At 37.9% G+C, this 18,627-nt stretch overlaps 1 protein-coding gene and 1 long non-coding RNA gene across 2 annotated transcripts; both read left to right on the forward strand.

The window, feature by feature from the left end:
• The first annotated feature begins 534 nt into the window (after positions 1-534).
• Positions 535-9,087, forward strand: LOC147501080 (uncharacterized). The gene is given in 21 exon segments (XM_086606118.1): positions 535-926; positions 1,005-1,137; positions 2,026-2,162; positions 2,288-2,333; positions 2,608-2,817; positions 2,961-3,452; positions 3,533-3,667; positions 3,783-3,998; positions 4,091-4,180; positions 4,296-4,543; positions 4,645-4,733; positions 6,053-6,093; positions 6,416-6,446; positions 6,551-6,673; positions 6,776-6,990; positions 7,081-7,176; positions 7,285-7,397; positions 7,795-7,930; positions 8,019-8,123; positions 8,228-8,569; positions 8,693-9,087. Coding segments are annotated over 20 exon segments (3,132 nt in total). The 5' UTR covers positions 535-651; the 3' UTR covers positions 8,429-8,569; positions 8,693-9,087.
• A 2,463-nt stretch (positions 9,088-11,550) lies between these two features.
• On the forward strand, positions 11,551-12,092 carry LOC147501081 (uncharacterized). The gene is made up of 2 exons (XR_015219765.1): positions 11,551-11,688; positions 11,776-12,092. It is a non-coding gene; the product is annotated as an uncharacterized LOC147501081 (long non-coding RNA).
• Positions 12,093-18,627: the final 6,535 nt, after the last annotated feature.

Below are 18,627 nucleotides of genomic sequence, written 5' to 3' on the forward strand. Positions count from 1 at the left end.
TTAATCTCACTAATTACGATTTGTTAATATAGAAGATATAGTAAAACAACAATTTTCTTCTTTAGTACGAATAATAAACCTTAAATAGTGTGGTAATTACGTAGTACTGCTACTGTTAAAAAGTTAGGGGTGCTATCTTTACATTATACGATAGTCGGTTTTCAGAACCACTCTCCACTATGGAGTACGCAAATTGAAATATCCCTATTTGCTCAATTTCTAAACACTTCCCTCACAAAAAGTATAAACCCCTAATTTATTAATAATTTAGAAGAAACCCCCTAATATCACTTAAATTATTTAATTATTTTCCATTTCCCTTTATTAAGAATTTAGAAAAAAAATTTCCTAATATCACTTGGGAAATAAAAAAAACCTCGGACTTGTACTGCTACTGTGGCAAGTTACAGTGGAGCCCAATCAAGTAGTACGTTGGACCGCAAAATAGTCCCTGCATTTCTAACCCACCGACCCAATTAAACTTTCCGACAAAGAAAACAAACCTCATTCCCGCTAAAAGACGGACCCATATAAAAACTACCCAAAAATAAACAACACACACTCTTTCTTTCCAACCGCCGCCACTTAAAAGTAAAGTAAAACCCTGACACACTTCAAATTAGGGTTTTGACACAGAGAAGAGAAAGAGATATGTCGCAGTCACTAGAGTTATTATTGATACAATTTCTGATGCCAGATAACGATGCAAGAAGGCAAGCAGAAGAACAAATTAAAAGATTAGCAAAAGATCCACAAGTAATCCCTGCCTTAATTCACCATCTCCGAACTGCTAAAACCCCAAATGTTAGACAGCTGTCAGCTGTTCTTTTAAGGAAAAAGATTACTGGTCATTGGGCCAAACTTTCTTCTCAAATTCGTCAATTGGTTAAATCCTCACTCATCGAAAGCATCACTATTGAGCACAGGTAACTCTCTTATAATTGTCTGGCATTGCCGCCTTAAAAGTATTTTTTATAATAAGTTGGATTAATGTTTGTTTGCAGTCCTCTTGTGAGGAGAGCAAGTGCGAATGTTGTCAGTATTATTGCCAAGTATGCGGTACCGGCTGGCGAGTGGCCTGATTTATTGCCGTTTCTGTTCCAATGCAGTCAGAGTGCCCAAGAGGACCATAGGGAAGTAAGTGTTTTAACTGTATTTACTTTCTGTTATTTACCTGGTAGATATAGAGTCATAGTTCAAAATGCATGATTCTGTTAGCAGCAGATCTGTGTTGGAAGGTGGAAAACGCAAATCCTTGACACAGGAAAATTATGTCAACTTTTTAAGGCCAAAACTAATTAAGGCAGTATATTCATTTACTCTTTTCTTTTATAGACTTCCCTTTTCTTCTCTTAATCTATAGATAAAATATAATTATAAATTTCACATGGATTTAGAATACTGCCCGGATAAATTCTCCCTGTGTGTGTGTGTGTTTTGCAAACATAATTTTGTCAAGCCCCAATCAGCTCATGCTTTGGTATGTGAATGTTTAGTTCCATAACATCACTTTGCTTTCTGTTAGGATAGCTCATCTACTTTAATTTTTTTAATTTTTTTTAATTTTTTTAATATATTCATCGTTACCTTCTCAACGGGAAAAAAACTCTTTGAAATTTCGTGCATTTCCTTAACTATAGAGCAACCAATCTAATACAACATAAGTTTCCAGTGGCGTAAGTGGGAGACACTTTTTTCTTATTTATTACTCTGTGTATGTGTTACTGTAGCTAATACTGCTTTCCATGAGTCTTACGATGCTTTTCTATATCTTTGTAATTGAGTTTGTATACTTATCGATACACTTCAAATAAAAGTTATCTGCGACTTTACGATTTTAAGGATATCAATAACATCACTAAGACATACTTTCATCTACATTTGGTGAACTACATATGAAATCCCACTTCTTTTCCCCTACACCAGTTTCATTATTTTCCGGGTTTATTTTCTTTCTTTATTTATTTATTTTTCAGAAATCTGAGGCTAACATATATGCTTCTCTTGTTCTTTTTGATATTTAAGGTGGCATTGATCCTATTCAGTTCTTTGACGGAAACAATTGGGAATACATTTCAAGCACACTTCACAGACTTGCAATCTCTTCTACTAAAGTGCCTGCAAGATGAAACTAGCACGCGTGTCAGAGTTGCTGCTCTAAAGTAATTATTTTCCCTCTCTGATGTTTGCATATAAAATTAGTTTTTCTGTAAATGTAAGAGTGGACATGCTGTGGTTTCTCACCAGTTAATGTGATTGATTTTCCTATTTGTATTGATTTTTCCAGGGCAGTTGGGTCTTTTCTAGAGTTCACACATGATGGGGCTGAATTGGTAAGGTTTTATTTAGTGGCACGGTTAATGTAATTCATTACTTTCTTCTGCCGTATTTTCAATAAGGTATATTTAATTATATTGAAAAATGGTGTAGTTATACCGAATCTATAACAAAAACATAGGTTTGTAAAAAGATACTTACTAAGCTGATCAGTCCTGATGCTTTTGAATTAAGGTTGGAACTGTCACATTTGACACTGTATGTCACAACTTGCCATTAAGGTAGTACTATCCAAATAATAAAATTTTCCTTTTGGAATTTGCTTTGTAGGTGAGATTTCGAGAATTCATTCCGAGCATCCTGAACGTATCAAGGCAATGCCTTGCAAATGGTGAGGAGGATGTTGCTGCAATTGCTTTTGAAATTTTTGATGAGCTAATTGAATCTCCTGCACCTCTTGGGGACTCTGTAAGATCCATAGTGCAGTTTTCTCTTGAAGTTTGTTCAAGTCAAAATTTGGAATCTAATACACGCCATCAGGTTGGAAATGTCAAATGCATCAATTATCGTTTATCTATGAATTTATTATTTCAACAGTATTACTATGAATTTATTATTTCAACAGTATTAATTTTATAGCTATGCTCATGTCCCACAATCTCTGTTCTCTGCGTCCACATCAGGCTATTCAGATAATCTCATGGCTTGCGAAGTATAAATCCAGTTCTCTTAAAAAGCACAAGCTGGTGATCCCTATTCTGCAAGTTATGTGCCCTTTACTTGCAGAAGCAACTGAAGGAGTTGAATTGGATGATCTTGCAGCAGATCGAGCCGCTGCTGAAGTCATCGATACAATGGCTATAAACCTTCCCAAGCTTGTCTTTCCACCAGTTTTGGAGTTTGCTTCATTGAGCAGTCAAAATGTGAACCCCGCTTCTGCGACAGCTTTAGGTGTTGTTTCAGAAGGTTGTTTTTAACTGATGAAAGAAAAAATGGAACCCATCCTTCATATCATTTTGGGAACTCTAAGGTATCAAGAACAAATGGTAAGAGGAGCAGCATCATTTGCATTAGGCTAATTTGCTGAGCATTTGCAGCCTGAAATTACATCTCACTATGAAATCGTTCTTCCATGCATTTTAAATGCCCTTGAGGATGTGTCTGATGAAGTGAAGGTAAGTATTGGATGGAGGTTAAATGCTTCATGGTTTATTTATGTACACCACATGCATAATGGTATTACCTGCTTCTACAGGAAAAATCATATTATGCACTGGCTGCATTTTGTGATAACATGGGTGAGGAAATACTTCCTTTTCTTGATCCCTTGATGGGGAGATTACTCACAGCACTCCAGAATAGCTCCCGAAATTTACAGGAGACATGCATGGTATACTTGCCATCATTTTTGCTTTTTGGGATAAGTTTTAATTTTTAAATACCGGTTGAGTGTTTTTGATTTCAACTAATTTTTTTCTTCTAACGCGATGATGATGCTTGCGCAGTCAGCGATTGGTTCTGTAGCCACTGCAGCAGAACAAGCCTTTGTTCCATATGCTGAAAGGGTTTTGGAGCTGATGAAAATTTTTATGGTGCTCACAAATGATGAGGACCTTTGTTCACGAGCTAGGGCTACTGAGCTAGTTGGAATAGTTGCAATGGCTGTTGGAAGGATGAGAGTGGAACCAATATTACCCCCTTTCATTGAAGCTGCAATATCTGTAATTCTCTCTGACACTTATGCTTTAAGGGAAAGGAGAAAAGAGGGTGGTGGGTAGCTTCTTAATCTGTACTTACGAAATATACTTTTCAGGGTTTCTCTTTAGAATTCAGCGAGCTTCGGGAGTACACTCATGGGTTCTTCAGTAATATTGCTGAAATTATGGATGACGGTTTTGCACAGGTACACGTGGGGGTGGTGCATGGCTTTATTGTATTTGGTAGTGTTTTTGTCCTCTGTATCTGTTCATAAAACATTGACACTTTTTACGTTTGTGAAATTCTATTCTGGTGAGCAGTATCTTCCACATGTTGTCCCTCTGGCGTTTTCTTCGTGCAATCTTGATGATGGATCTGCAGTGGATATTGATGAGTCTGATGGCGATGAAAATGTAAATGGATTTGGAGGAGTTTCTTCAGACGATGATGTCCATGATGAACAAAGAGTTCGTAATATTAGTATAAGGACAGGAGTTTTGGATGAAAAGGCTGCAGCAACTCAGGCAATTGGGTTGTTTGCACTGCATGCAAAAAGTTCTTATGCACCGTCCTCCTTTTTTCCTCCCCATTTTTGGTTATGTTTTTCCTTCAGTATTTTCTATGTTGATGTCATACATGTCATCATTTGGGATCCTTGATAGTTTAAAGCTATTTGGAGGAGTCGCTGAAGATTTTGATTAAACATTCTGGTTATTTTCATGAAGACGTTAGGCTTCAGGCGGTTGTAGCCTTAAAACGTGAGTAGCATTTACTTCAACCTGCTTTTCTCAAAATATCTTCATACTCTACATTTCCATGGCGTGACTCGAAACATGGTTTTTATGTATAGGAGTTCTTGCAACTTAGCGACATTACTCTAGCATGCTCTTAAGAACAGTGATAAGAAAGTTTATTTTGAAACTTTTATCATGATACAGTGTCTAAGTAGAACAGATAACCTCGACACACTAATATTTTCATATATCCATTTGTAAATATTGTTATGTTTGCTGTAGCCAAAAGTAAGTGCATTATTCTACTAAGGTCAATGTTATGCTTTTAGAGTCCACAACCAAACCACTATCTACTTGTGATGCTGTTGATATTATTTTTACCAACCGCAACCATATGAATGGAACATAATTTTCAAGTATTGGAGCCATTCCTGAATTCCCTAAATGACAAGTATTGGAGCCATAAGGTGTGACACTACTGAAATGACATATAACACATAAATGTCTTTTTTTTTATGATGAACTATAACGTATAAATGTCACCTAGTGTGGAATCTTTCAAATACTTGTCCAATCAAGAGCAAAGTCTTGCAGTTGACCATAGATAGTACATGCAGAAAACACGCCACTTGCACTCGCCATAGCTAGATATTGTCAGAGATGACTTCAATCTTAGTACAATAATCTTGTCATTTATGCTTTCACCGGATTTCCTGTCAAGTAATTTAGGAGATTTCTCTGGCCAACAACAAAATCACTTATGTTTGCAATGTGTCTTGTGCTAAATGCAACATGCATCATGCTAGTCCCCTAGGTATAGGCCATAGGGATTATATAAAGCTAGGACAATCCTCTTATTCTCCCCTCCAGTCTGCTTCCAGTACTCGTTTTTCCAGACTTGTTATTCTCCCAGACTCCCAGTACACATTGAAAGTCAGTCCGTTAAATAATATGATCATATCTCCTTGGTGTGCTTAATGCAACGTGTATCGTTTTACTATTTTAGCTTGTATTGTATTCTTATCTCATTGCTAAGATAAATTGTAGTTGAATAATACTCCATTTTCTGCCTCACAGATATCTTATACTGATAAATGAGTCATATTCATTTGATACTTTCAACGAATATTCTCAGGGTTTTATAAATTCAAGAATATCAGTGTCCTGTTTCGATAATTTTTAGATTTTGGTTATACCAGTACTTGAATTAGGGAAGTGTTTATTTGAATTATTTCACAAGTTTATCCTTAAAAATTTATCGTCTCCGTTCTAGATGAGTTCTGACATCCTTTGTGCCTTCATCTTTAGATCATTGACCGTGTTTATTGATATATCCATTGCAGATATGCTGACTGTAGCACAAGCAGTTTACCAAAATCACAATGTGAGTGTTCTCTCTAAATTGGCAATTTTGAGTAGGTTTCTAGTACATGCTTGGCCCACAAATTACTGTGTAGTCTTATTAGAACATTTGAAAACACACTTTACTATATTTATCATGTTTTACCTTGCACATTCTAGCCATAGGAGGTTTTAGTTGTAACCTTTTTACCGTCATGTTTTTATCTACTGTATCCATCTCAGTTACCGCCCAATAACTTCCAGTGATAACTGACATCTAACGATATTCTTGGTTTCTGGGTGATTCTGTCAGGAATAATATTATGCTGCCTCTAAGCCAACGTGTCTATTTTTTGTTTGTGCAGGAAGGGCCAGCAAAGACGAGGGAAGTTCTTGGTAAGATGCCTGAAAATGGCAATTCCTCCCATTAGCTCGTTGGTTTGTGGGCACCTTTCTCTGTCAACTATGAAGAACTTACGTTGGTTTAACGTATCGTGCAGATACTGTGATGAGAATATGCATAAAGACAATGACCGAGGATGATGATAAGGAAGTTGTTGCTCAAGCATGTCAGAATGTGGTTGACATTGTCAAGGATTGTGGATACATAGCTATTGAACCATGTACGTAGGATCTTATTTGCCAATGCTTGATATAATCAAACCTTTCTGAGATTGATATAATCATGAGCCAGCGTTTCATGCTTTTGTTTCACCTAATTTCAGACATGGATCAGCTTGTTGCTGCAACCCTACTACTCTTGCAAGAGAAATCAGCTTGTCAGCAAGCAGAATCTGAGAGTGACGACGATGAGGATGCTTCACATGATGAAGTACTTATGGATGCAGTATCTGACCTACTTCCTGCATATGCAAAGTGCATGGGGTCTCATTTTGGGCCCGTCTTTCCTAAGCTGTTTGAGCCTTTGATGAAGTTTGCGGTATGGCAGTGAATGGAATACTGAATACTGATTGGTGTGTATGCTGTCCATATCTCTTACTCCAACCCTTCACATTTTATGCTTGAGCAGAAAGCTTCTCGGCCTCCACAAGATAGAACGATGGTGGTTGCTTGTCTTGCTGAAGTTGCTCAAGAAATGGGTGCACCAATTGCGAGCTACGTCGACGTAAGTATTTTCTTTTGGTTAACTGACGTAAGTATTTGTTATGAGATTAATATTACATATTTGGTGCTTATTTGATGCTTGAACATGTAGAAAGTTTTCCTGTTTCAGGGTTTGATGCCATTGGTACTGAAGGAGCTAGCATCTGCGGAGGCCACTAACAGAAGAAATGCTGCATTTTGTGTTGGAGAATTGTGCAAAAATGGTGGAGAGTCAACCTTGAAGTATCCTCATTGATAGGATATATGTTTTGTTGGTCGTTTAATGACATGGTCCTTTTTTGCTTTTGGATTTTTAAAGTTTTCAATTCTATTTTCTTTTCAGCTCTAAATGGTTTTCATCTTTGGACATTTTCACATTTTACCTAGAGTTTTGTTTTTAAATGCTAGGTTTGTGAGTAGTTGTCCTTGGTATTTAACAAATTCCTAAAAGAGCAGTGCCTTCTCTTGGAAAGCATTGATGTCCAAAGCCACAAGTTCGCTTTAATGTTATCTAGGACTTAACCTTATCTCTGAAGTCCGAATGAGTGCTTTTGTACATAATTACTGTTACATGTGGTCAACCTTCCGATAAATCTCTTTATTTTCTTGGTTAAAACTGTTTGCCTTCATCTAGACAAAGATATTATGGCGAAATACTCCGTGGTCTTCATCCATTGTTTGGAGAAGCTGAGCCTGATGATGCTGTAAGAGATAATGCTGCTGGAGCAGTTGCTAGAATGATAATGGTTCGGCCTGATTGCATTCCACTGAACCAGGTTGACTTTCTTGCAACTTGTTCTGATTTTACTTCCATATTGATCATTTCTGTTGAGGTTGGCTAACTTTGTGTCTCTGTTCCTCTAGGTGCTCCCTGTCTTCCTTAAAGTTCTGCCACTGAAGGAAGATCGCGAGGAATCATTGACCGTCTATGGCTGTATTTGCAACCTAGTATTATCTTCTAATCCTCAGGTGCAATTAACTTATTGGATGTTAATGTAAATCCATGGAATGTATTTTCTTTGTCCTCGTTAACCTGAATTTCCTTTTTCTTTCCGTGTTCAAAATCCAAGCAGATCCTGTCCCTTGTCCCAGAGTTGGTCAATCTTGTTGCTCAGGTGGTGGTCTCTCCTGCTGAGACTCCTGAAGTTAAGGCCCTAGTCGGCAGACTGTTCTCTCACCTGATATCCCTCTATGGTCATCAGATGCAACCTATTTTAAGCAACCTTTCACCTGCTCATGCCAATGCTTTGGCAGCATTTGCACCTAAAAGTTGACAGCTGAACGAGGCAGCAGGGAGCTCCTATTATACATAACCTTTTGGCCAATCAGTTTCAAGCGTGAGTAAATAGTGCGTGTGGTGTTATGCCCATTTGTGAGTCATGTTGAGCCTTGTGTGAAATTTGGTGCATGACTAGGTATTGTCTTTATCTTCCCAACTGATTTGTTTCCTATCATGACAATATTTCCTATCATGACAATAGGTTTTTTAAACTTCCATGATTTGCATCATTATAATTCTTATTTTCTGATCCTTGCAGGTTTTATTTGTCAGGCATTGGTGCCGTCTTTTATGTCGTCTTCGTTTTTCCCGTGTGGAGACGCCATGTCATTCTTTTGCTTCACCTTCCATTTTCTTTCCTTGTTGCGTTCTCTGTTATTTAATATTTATGTCCAAGTGTGTTGTGTTCTCTGTTGCAATTTTTTATTTAAGTCCAGGTCAGCAATCAAGTCATCTGATTTTGCGAGGATTTTGCAGATTGTATCACTCTGCTCGTCCTCTTCGAGAAATAAAAGGGAGATTGGGGATTGTTACCCATGTTTCATTTTTTTTTACTATAACAATGTATACTTATACATATGGTTTTGATTCTTAGATATATGAAAGAGATGTACTGAGTGGATTGGTTGGGTACTTGAATCGAAACTTTTAAGCCTTTGATGATGTTAAATTGTCTGTATGACTGTAACATTGGATTCATTAATACTGTAGTGGGCGGATTTTGTTTGGAGACGGCCTCCCTTGCTTGAAGGATTAGAAGCTTATTTTTATAAGCGATCATTGATTTAGTGAAACCATACGAGAGTAAGACTCAACATTCCCTTTCTATGGGCAAATACCTACCTATAATCTATTGAAGGTTAAACTTGTTTAGGAACTAAGTTTTACTATTTTTGATGGCAACTTTTACCAATCTTTATTAAAACTAAACAAAAATTGCAAAGACACATGGGCTAGACGCGACACGGAAGGGATTTGATGAAGGTAGAGAATGTCACCAAGTTGGTGCATTGTCAAAGGTAGTGTTGTGACCTGATTCTTTCTCTAGTATTTTCTCTTCTCTCTTTCCTCTAGGGTTTCCCCTTTATTATACTTTGTTCCTCCATAGTATGCGCCCTCCCTTTGATCTTCTTTCTATCCATCTATCCATCCGTTCTAATGAACCCACATGACCCCTCTGACTTTGCACACCTGTTCCACCGCTTTTTGGGTTACCCTATCTATTTTTGCTCCATGTTTGCTGCCTACTCCCAGTCCGCGGTGGCCCATCGGCTCCATGCTCGCTGCCTACTCCCAGTCCGCGATGGCCCATCAGCCCAAGACTATTCGGCTCCATGCTCGCTGTCTACTCCCAGTCCGCGATGGCCCATCAGCCCAAGACTATTCGGCTCCATGCTCGCTGCCTACTCCCCGTCCGCGATGACCCTCCAGACCATGGACTCCTCCAGGTCCATTAATCCCAAATCAGTCCATAACAGGTAGTATACATGGTACTATGGTAGTACCACTCTCATTTGGTTCAGCTAATTGGACAGGGTTCCTGTCCAGTCCAGGTAGAAAAATGTTGTTCACTTAAAAATTGCCTCGAACGAATATTAATGGGCCGGGAGTCATCAACTTTTGAGTACATAGTACAGTGACTAGTTGGCAAAGCATGCACCACTATTCTCCAATTCTCTCTCCTCTGCTTCTCTTTGAAAACGCTACAGACAAGTCTTGGAAACGGCGTGAGATCTAAAGAAGAAGGTATATATATATATGTATACATATGCCTCCTCCATTACTTTGTTTTTTTTATACCTGTATTTGATCACATGGTTTGAGTTTATGGGATTTAGGTAAAGGGTTTAAGCCCTGGCACTTCTTTTATGTTTACATGTTCTTTTAATCTTTGCTAAATAAAAGACCCTTTTGATAAGTTTGGTTTGTGGGGTTTTAGAAATTATATGGTTTAAGTGAGGTTTAATGGCTGCTTTGGGTTTTTGAAAATGGTATTTGTGCTGCAATGCTCTTTTGTTCTTCGGATTTTTTACTGCTGATTTTTTTTTCTTAACTCGTCATTTGTATAGACAATGGTGATGAGGAGCATTATATATATGACTAGAATTTATCAAAATATCAATATAACTTTTAGAGGTGGCCGGGGATATAAGTTCACCTGTTGTACTCATGTTTCTTTTTAGCAGGTTACGGATTAGAAACAGTTTCTCTAATGGGGCAAGATGGAGAGATATCTTTGGATGGAGAGTATACGACATGTGTTTGTACTGGTGATGTAAAGAAGGCGAGTCTACTACCTGAGCTCATTTCTGATATTTTGTCTAGGCTACCCATGGAGGATGTTTTGCGATTCAGGAGTGTAAGCAAGGAATGGTACGACTTGACAACGGATTCTGCCTTTATTCAAATGCATCTGAAAAGAGCATCATGTTTGCCACGTCGCATCTTCCTTGAGGCTAAGACTAATGTTGACTTACACGAGGAGGATCATGGGCCTATAGCAAGTTTATGTTTGCTAGAGACAGTTAATGGTATGTGGCGAGGTAAGGAGATTCCAGTTGCAAATATGCCAGGGGACCATTTCTTCACTTTATGCTCTTGTAATGGCTTACTATGTGTCACTGCTAAAACCAGTGTGGATCCCTTTCATATATAATCCAATTAGGAGAGAATGCGGAGCTGCCTGAAACATGTATAGAAGTAGAGAGCTCGTTAATTTCGTGGGTTTTGGTTTTGATGACACAACCAAGAAGTATAAAGTTGTTCGATTTTTTAAGTTTCAAGAGCGTGATGATCCCTGTACAAGAGGTGAGATTATTACATTGGGTGAAGGTTCATGGAGAGAGCTAGAGTTGTCTGGCCGAGTTGTAAGTGGCTTTAATGAAAAACCAGCATTTTCTGATGGAGCCTTTCATTGGGTTAGTGAGAAAGAAAGTCAATCTGGCTGTGAGAGAATCCTCGCCCTTGACATTTATGATGAGAAGTTTCAAACTATTAGGATCCCTTCCTCTGTCATTCAAGCTTCAAGTATCCTTCAGAAGCACGCTTACTGAATTTGGGGGATCTCTGTTGTTAGTTGAACATGAGTTATGGGAACGCTTTTGCATATGGAGAATAGTACGTAGCAGTGAGACCAGGAAGGACTACAAGTTTTATAAATCCTCCCATTCTTTGAATTTCAGTAAAGCTTATCGGAATGACATCTTTAGCATAAAATTGCAGGATATGCTGATTGACAACAAATTCTTGTTTCATGTAAGTGAACTTGTATTGTCAATCGATACCTTTTTACTATTCAAACGTATTCTTTAGAACACTATTCATGTTGGTTATTTGTTTCAGGTGAGATTCATCAACCTAAGAGGGAGGGAGCAGAAAAAAGATCATCTGTCACTTTATTTGCCGGAAAAGGGAGAGTACCAGGTTGTTGAGGTTTTGGGTGCTCCAACTTTTTTCCAACCAAACCTGTTCATCCCATCCCTTGTCTCGCCTCATGATGCTATTGGTAATGGAGTGCAAGTAAACTAAAAGCAGCTTGTTTTCTATTAGCCTACTTCGTACTTGCAGAATTTTCAGTCAATGCTCACCATTAATTTGATAGTTGTCTAATGCTTTTGACTTCATTGTCTTTAAATTGCCTTGATCTGTTATTTAGTGTACTTGGTAAGTTCAAACAGGACCTGTTAACGCAAAATACTTGGATCATATGTTTTACACACTTTTGTTGTGAATTGTGGTTACTTTGCATGGGATTTCATGTTTTTTCTTATCGACAACTGAAAGATATAGTAGGTTCAATACATAGATTGCTATTTTCAAGCACCCTCGGAACTGAATGCGTTATTGAGCGCAGTATTATAGTCCAACTGTGTCTGTCTATATCTAAGATTGCTATGGTCAAATTCTTCCATTTATATTAGACGCAATCACACAACTCATCTCTCAAAATGTCACGACCAAAGTGCACGATCAATGTGTCATCTACAGTAACGTTCATCTACAGTAACTTGGTACAAAACTACAAACACCATGTTGTTGAGGCTTCTGAGTATGTCCATATTGGAGGACCTTATTACCTTAAGATTTTTTTTTCATCTCTGGGTGACTCTACCTTACTCCGTAGATAAACTTAAAGACTTGTTACATTTTTGTATCATTTGCATCTTAAGTTCATCTGTTATTCAGAGTAAGATGATATTATTATTTTTCAAATGCACCTGTTAATCTGTTATCACCAAATGACCCAAAGAAGTATAGGCTCCATTTGGAATTGCTGAAATAGTTGAACTGCTTTCCTCTCAAGAGTAATTCTCCAGGACTTTCAAACTCGAGCTTCTTTCCAAAAGTCTACACGTCTAAAATTCGGAATTGCTGTTCTGCAGTTAAACTTGCACATCTGAGTCCCGCTGACCATTGCTAGTAGTTTGCATTAGGTACAATGTCAGCAATGTCTCAAGGGAGCCCTCAACTCTTAAATCGATATCTATCTATCTCTTGTCCCTTGACAACAGTGTCGTATTATTATTATTTTTTTAGCTTTCTGTTGTATTTATGATAAAGCTCTGAGCCTCTGACTACATCATTCTATAATAACAATTGGACTTCTTTTCCGGGCAAGTATATAACATTTGAACTACTTGAGTGCTTTCATCTTCAAATTATGAGGCCACGATAAACTCCAGATTTTCTCTGATGATTTTCGCAATTGCTTGATATATGATTACTCATTACTCAATCATTAGTTGCACTTGATCTTTTTCTTTTTAATTAAATTTTTAAGATTATAAAACTTGTTCTCAATCAACAGTAATATGCTTACAGAATACATATTACATCACAAATCAGTAATATGCTTACTGAATAGAGATTACATCACAAATCGTGTTAGGGAATAACATAACTCATTCAGGTCTCAGACTCTCAGTGCACAACAGGACTACCGTCCACAATCACCGGATCCGCTGCCAGCTCCAACACCAACTCCTTTACCAGTGCCAGCACCACAACCTACTCCAATGCCAATACCGATTCTAATACCTCCGCCACTCCCACGACCTCCACCGGCTCTACCTCCTAAACCTCCACCAAATCCACTGCCTCGGCCTCCTCCAGCTCCTACACCACAGCACTGAATCATCCACCGTGACCTGAGCCTCCGCGAACACCTCCGCCACCTCTAAGAACTCCACCAGCTCCACCTCCTACACCATCACCTGCACCGCCACCTACACCACCGCATCTTTTTCTCCTTGTAAGCCAATATAAATATTCTTGTTTGCTTCACTCAAATCCGAATTCCGAATTTTTACTTTGTGTGTGTGTGTGTCCTTAGCTCTTCACTTGTGAGCAATGATGGATAAATACTTTTGGATATACTAGGCTTATGGAGTTGGCTACTTTTTATGATTTAGGACGGTTTTTCCTAACTGTAATTCTATCGAAATTGTTTCTGAGTTGGTTTCTGCTAGCTAGTTTTGAACTTTCAACTTAGAGGTGTTCATTTTTAAGTCCAATGAATTGCATATCGACTTTTCCTTTTCTCTGGCATATGCCCAAGGAAGGCGTCGTTTTCGTTCACCTTTTCTTCACTCTCGTAATCTGTATCAATGTTTTGAAAACCGAACGGTAATCGAACCGATTTTTTGTTAAAATGGTTCAACCAGGTTCAACCATGGTTTGACTCGGTCGGACTGATTGATGTTTATTTAGCAAATTTTTTAATAATTATAATAATAAAATAAATAAATATATTTTTTAATTCAATATTAATTTATATTATATATCAAAATAAATTTCTTATACAAGAAATACTAGTATGTTGGTTTGGAGTTTGGATTATCTTGTTTAGGTGTTAGGTTCAACTCCCTATATTCTCAATTTTTCAAAAAAAAAAAAAAAAAATATATATATATATATAAGGGTGATCCGGTTTAGAACTGAACCGGTTCAACTGGTTTGCCAGTTCAACCACAGTTTAAGCTTAGACCGAGGGTCCAACTATAAACTCAAATTTTAACTGAACCGAACCGAAAATTTACCGGTTCCGGTCGGACCCCAATTCAACGAGCAACAATATATAGGACTAGAATTTATAAAAGTATCAATATAACGTTTAGAGGTGGTCGGGGATATGAGTTCATCTGTTTATTTTTAGCAGGTTACGGATTAGAAACAGTTTCTCTAATGGGGCAAGATGGAGAGATATCTTTGGATGGAGAGTATACAACAGGTGTTTGTACTGGCGATAAAAAGAAGGTGAGTCTTGTACCTGAGCTCATTTCTGATATTTTGTCTAGGCTTCCCGTGGAGGATGCTTTGCGATTTAGGAGTGTAAGCAAGAGTGATTTTTTGCTTCCAGCGGGATTTGCTCCAAGAGCTCCAAACGAAACAAGAACCAACTAAGTGTCTACTAAAAAGAGATTGACAGTTATCAAATTCCTTCCTTAGAACAAACTTCCTGATTTGCCCCCACTAAAAATAGAAATAAATAAAAAGAAAAAGAATTAAAAAAATCTCATTGTAAAATATATAGGAGTTCTTTCCATCATTAGCTAAAGATTTTTTTTTTATCTTTTTTAGTTTGAAAGAAGTGTCACTAGTTCAGCACTTCAAGTTTTTTTTTTCCCAAACAATTACCAAAAACTAGATTTTGTAATTGGTTAAGTTTTTTTCTTTTATTTTTTTAAGGTTGAGGGTAAATCAGGAAGCATATATTAAGGTGGAAATTTGATAACTGTTGACCTTTTTTCAGTGGACACTTGGTTCCTGTTTCCCTTGGAGCAAATCCCGCTGGAAGCAAAAAATCACTCTGTAAGCAAGGGATGCGCCTTGACAAAGGATTCTGTCTTCATTCAAATGCATCTAAAAAAAGCACTATGTTTGCCAAGTTGGGCCTTATCAAAGCCCATCATAACACCACGGCTGGGTATGGACTCCAGTGACCAGTAGTATTATGATCGAATACTAAAAGGCGGCCATCAACTTATTTTTCAGTACGATATATACAAAGAGTACGGCGCCTACTTGGCAAATGCCATGCACCACTATTCTCCATTCACGTCCCTTACATCAATCTTTCTAGTTTCTAGCTCTCCTCTGTTTATAAGTCTACTGTGAATGGCGTCTTATTTCAAGAAGCAGAAGATGAATTCCCAAGTTCCCATAGTCAAAGAAGGTATACTGAATTATTTTCTTGTTAATTGTGATGCTTTATTTAATCTCAGAGGTATGATTACGGGGTTTTACTACATGTTTTTTTTTATATGGATTTTTAATCTATGCCAAAAGATTGTGAAATGACTTGAGCTTTGGGGATTAATGAATGATTATATGGTTTGGTGTTGGTTTAGAGATGGATTTTGGGGTTCATGTTTGGTTTTGGATATTCAATCATTACAACAAATGGGGTTGTGTGTTTTTGGTTAATTTAGTTACTTGAAAGGGTTACATTGTTTTTGATTGATTTTGGCCATGGCTTTCCGTTTTGGGTTTTAGTTTCAGTAGTATATTCTTTTGATGATGTACCGGTGTGTGTTTATTTTGTGAGATGGTAAAATGAGTTGATATGCATGTTGGGATGTTTCTTTTTGGTAGGATACACATGGGAATCATTTTCTCCAACGGGGCAAGATGGAGAGTGTACAGCAAGTGTTTGTATTGGAAATGAAAGCAAGTGTTTGTATTGGAAATGAAAATAAGGTGACTCTTCCACCGGAGCTCATTACCGATATTTTGTCCAGGCTTCCGGTAGAGGATGTTTTGTGATTTAGGAGTGTATGCAAAGGATGGTGCACCATGACAAAGCAGCCTGTCTTCACTCAAATGCATTTAAGAAGAGCATTGTGAATACTGCGCCGCATCATCCTAGAGGCTAAGACTAATATTAACCTACACGAAGGGGATGATGGGCCTTTAACCAGTTTATGTTTGATAGAGACGGTAAATGGTATCTGGCAAGGTAAAGAGATTCCAATTGAAAACATGCCAGGGGACTATTTTTTGACTTTATGCTCTTGTCACGGCTTACTATGTGTCACTACTAGAGGCTCTGTGGATCCCCTTTCATATACAATCCAATTCGAGAGAATACCTGGAGCTGCCTAAAACATGTATAGAAGTTGGGAAATCGTTAATCTAGGTTGGTTTTGGTTTCATGACACAACCAAGAAGTATAAAGTTGTTCGATTTTTTAAGTTTTGCATTGGTGATGATCCATGTACAAAAGGTGAGGTTATTACAGTGGGTGAAGGGTCATGGAGAGAGCTAGAGTTGTCTGGCCGAGTTGTGGGTGGCTTTAATGAAAAGCCAGCATTTTCTGATGGAGCCTTTCATTGGGTTATTGACAAAGAAAGTCAATCTGGCTGTGAGAGAATCCTTGTCCTTGACATTTATGATGAGAAGTTTCGAACTATCAGGATCCCTTCCTCTGTCATTCGCGCCTTCAATTATCCTTCAGAAGCACGTTTACTGAATTTGGGGGGATCCTTGTTGTTAGTTGAACATGAGTTATGGGAACGCTTTTGCACATGGAGAATAGTACGTAGCAGTGACACCAAGAAGGACTGCAAGTTCTATAAATCCTCTCATTCTTTGAATTTCAGTAAAGCATATCGGAATGACATCTTTAGCATAAAATTGCAGAATATGCTGATCGACAACAAATTCCTGTTTCATGTAAGTGAGCTTGTATTGTCAATCGATACTTTTTTACTATTCAGACGTATTCTTTAGGACACTATTCATGGTGGTTATTTGTTTCAGGTGAGATTCGTCAACCTAAGAGGGAGGGAGGAGAAAAAAGATCATCTGTCACTTTATTTGCCAGAAAAGGGCGAGTACCAGGTTGTTGAGGTTTCGGGTGTTCCAACTTTTTTCCAACCAAACCTGTTCGTCCCATCCCTTATCTCGCCCCATGATGCTATTGGTAATGGAGTGCAAGTAGTAAACTAAAAGTAGCTTGTCTTCTATTAGCCTACTTCGTGCTTGCAGAATTTTCAGTCAATGCTCAGCATTGATTCGACTTCATTGTCTTTAAATTGCCTTGATTTGTTTTTAGTGTACTTGGTAATTTAAAACTGGACCTGTTAATGCAAAATACTTGGATCCTTTTTGGGTCATATGTTTTACACAATTCTGTTGTGACTTGTGGTTACTTTGCATGGGATGTCAGTTTTTTCGTACTTGAATAAGAAGCACATTTACTTTAGCTTCCTTAACACATATCTTGTCCATTGTCACCCTTAATACTGATTCGCTCTGAAATCTCTTGATATGGCTAGTTGGCCACTTGTTTCTTGTGTGGGTCTTGATTATTGGGGTGTTTACAACATCTATGATTGCTATTCTGCTAGAGGATTATGGTATGCTATGGTGCGCTTAGGCTCCAGTGCACAAGTTTTGCCTTGTAATGGGATTAAGTCTGTCATAGCAATAGCCGTTGTAAACTTGTAATCGTTCTGGTTTTCACCAATGTTTCTTTAGTGAGCTAGTCATAGAACAGTTAATACTTCATGAGCGTTGTGATGCTTCCTAGCTTAATTGTTTCTTGCAATTGTGGGTGAGCTGAGAGCCTAAACTAATTGGTGAAATTGCTCCTTGACTTGGCAAAAAGCTCAACGCTTGTGCCTTCCATCTTAAAGGTGTGATCTCTTGACATCTTGACAATGCGCACATGTTTCACTGGGCCCAAAATTATGTTTGGCTGCTAGATAAGTTCATCCTGCTATAGTCAATTGGTATAACTCCACCATCATATTTATCTTCCCCTTTTCTGTTATTGGTATATGTTTATTTCAGGTTGAACCTGCCCATAGAAAATGTTTGAATACTTCAATTTTGGCACATTTGTCAATTCGTTTTTGGTTCTTTAGTAAGCATATCTGCTTTGGGTTCTTTAGTACGGGAGTTTCCTGTTATGTTTGGAATTGTTACTCGATTCAAATTTTGATTACCAAGGTTTTAATTTTGCCATTACAGTGTCTTCAGAGTCCCCTGGGTATTGCCAAGATTGGCTTATGTTCAATCCAAGGCTCAAAGTATAGGCTTTTGATGGAACTGTCAGTTATTACTTGCCCCTTGTCATTGATTAGGTTTCAAGCAATACTTTTGGTTGGAACCATGGAACTGAAAGATATAGTAAGTTCAGACGTTCAGTACATAGACTGGTATTTTTAAGCACCCCCCACCCCCCCCCAG

Source organism: Coptis chinensis, chromosome 4 (genome assembly GCF_015680905.1).
Source record: "Coptis chinensis isolate HL-2020 chromosome 4, ASM1568090v1, whole genome shotgun sequence".
Lineage (NCBI taxonomy): Eukaryota > Viridiplantae > Streptophyta > Magnoliopsida > Ranunculales > Ranunculaceae > Coptis > Coptis chinensis.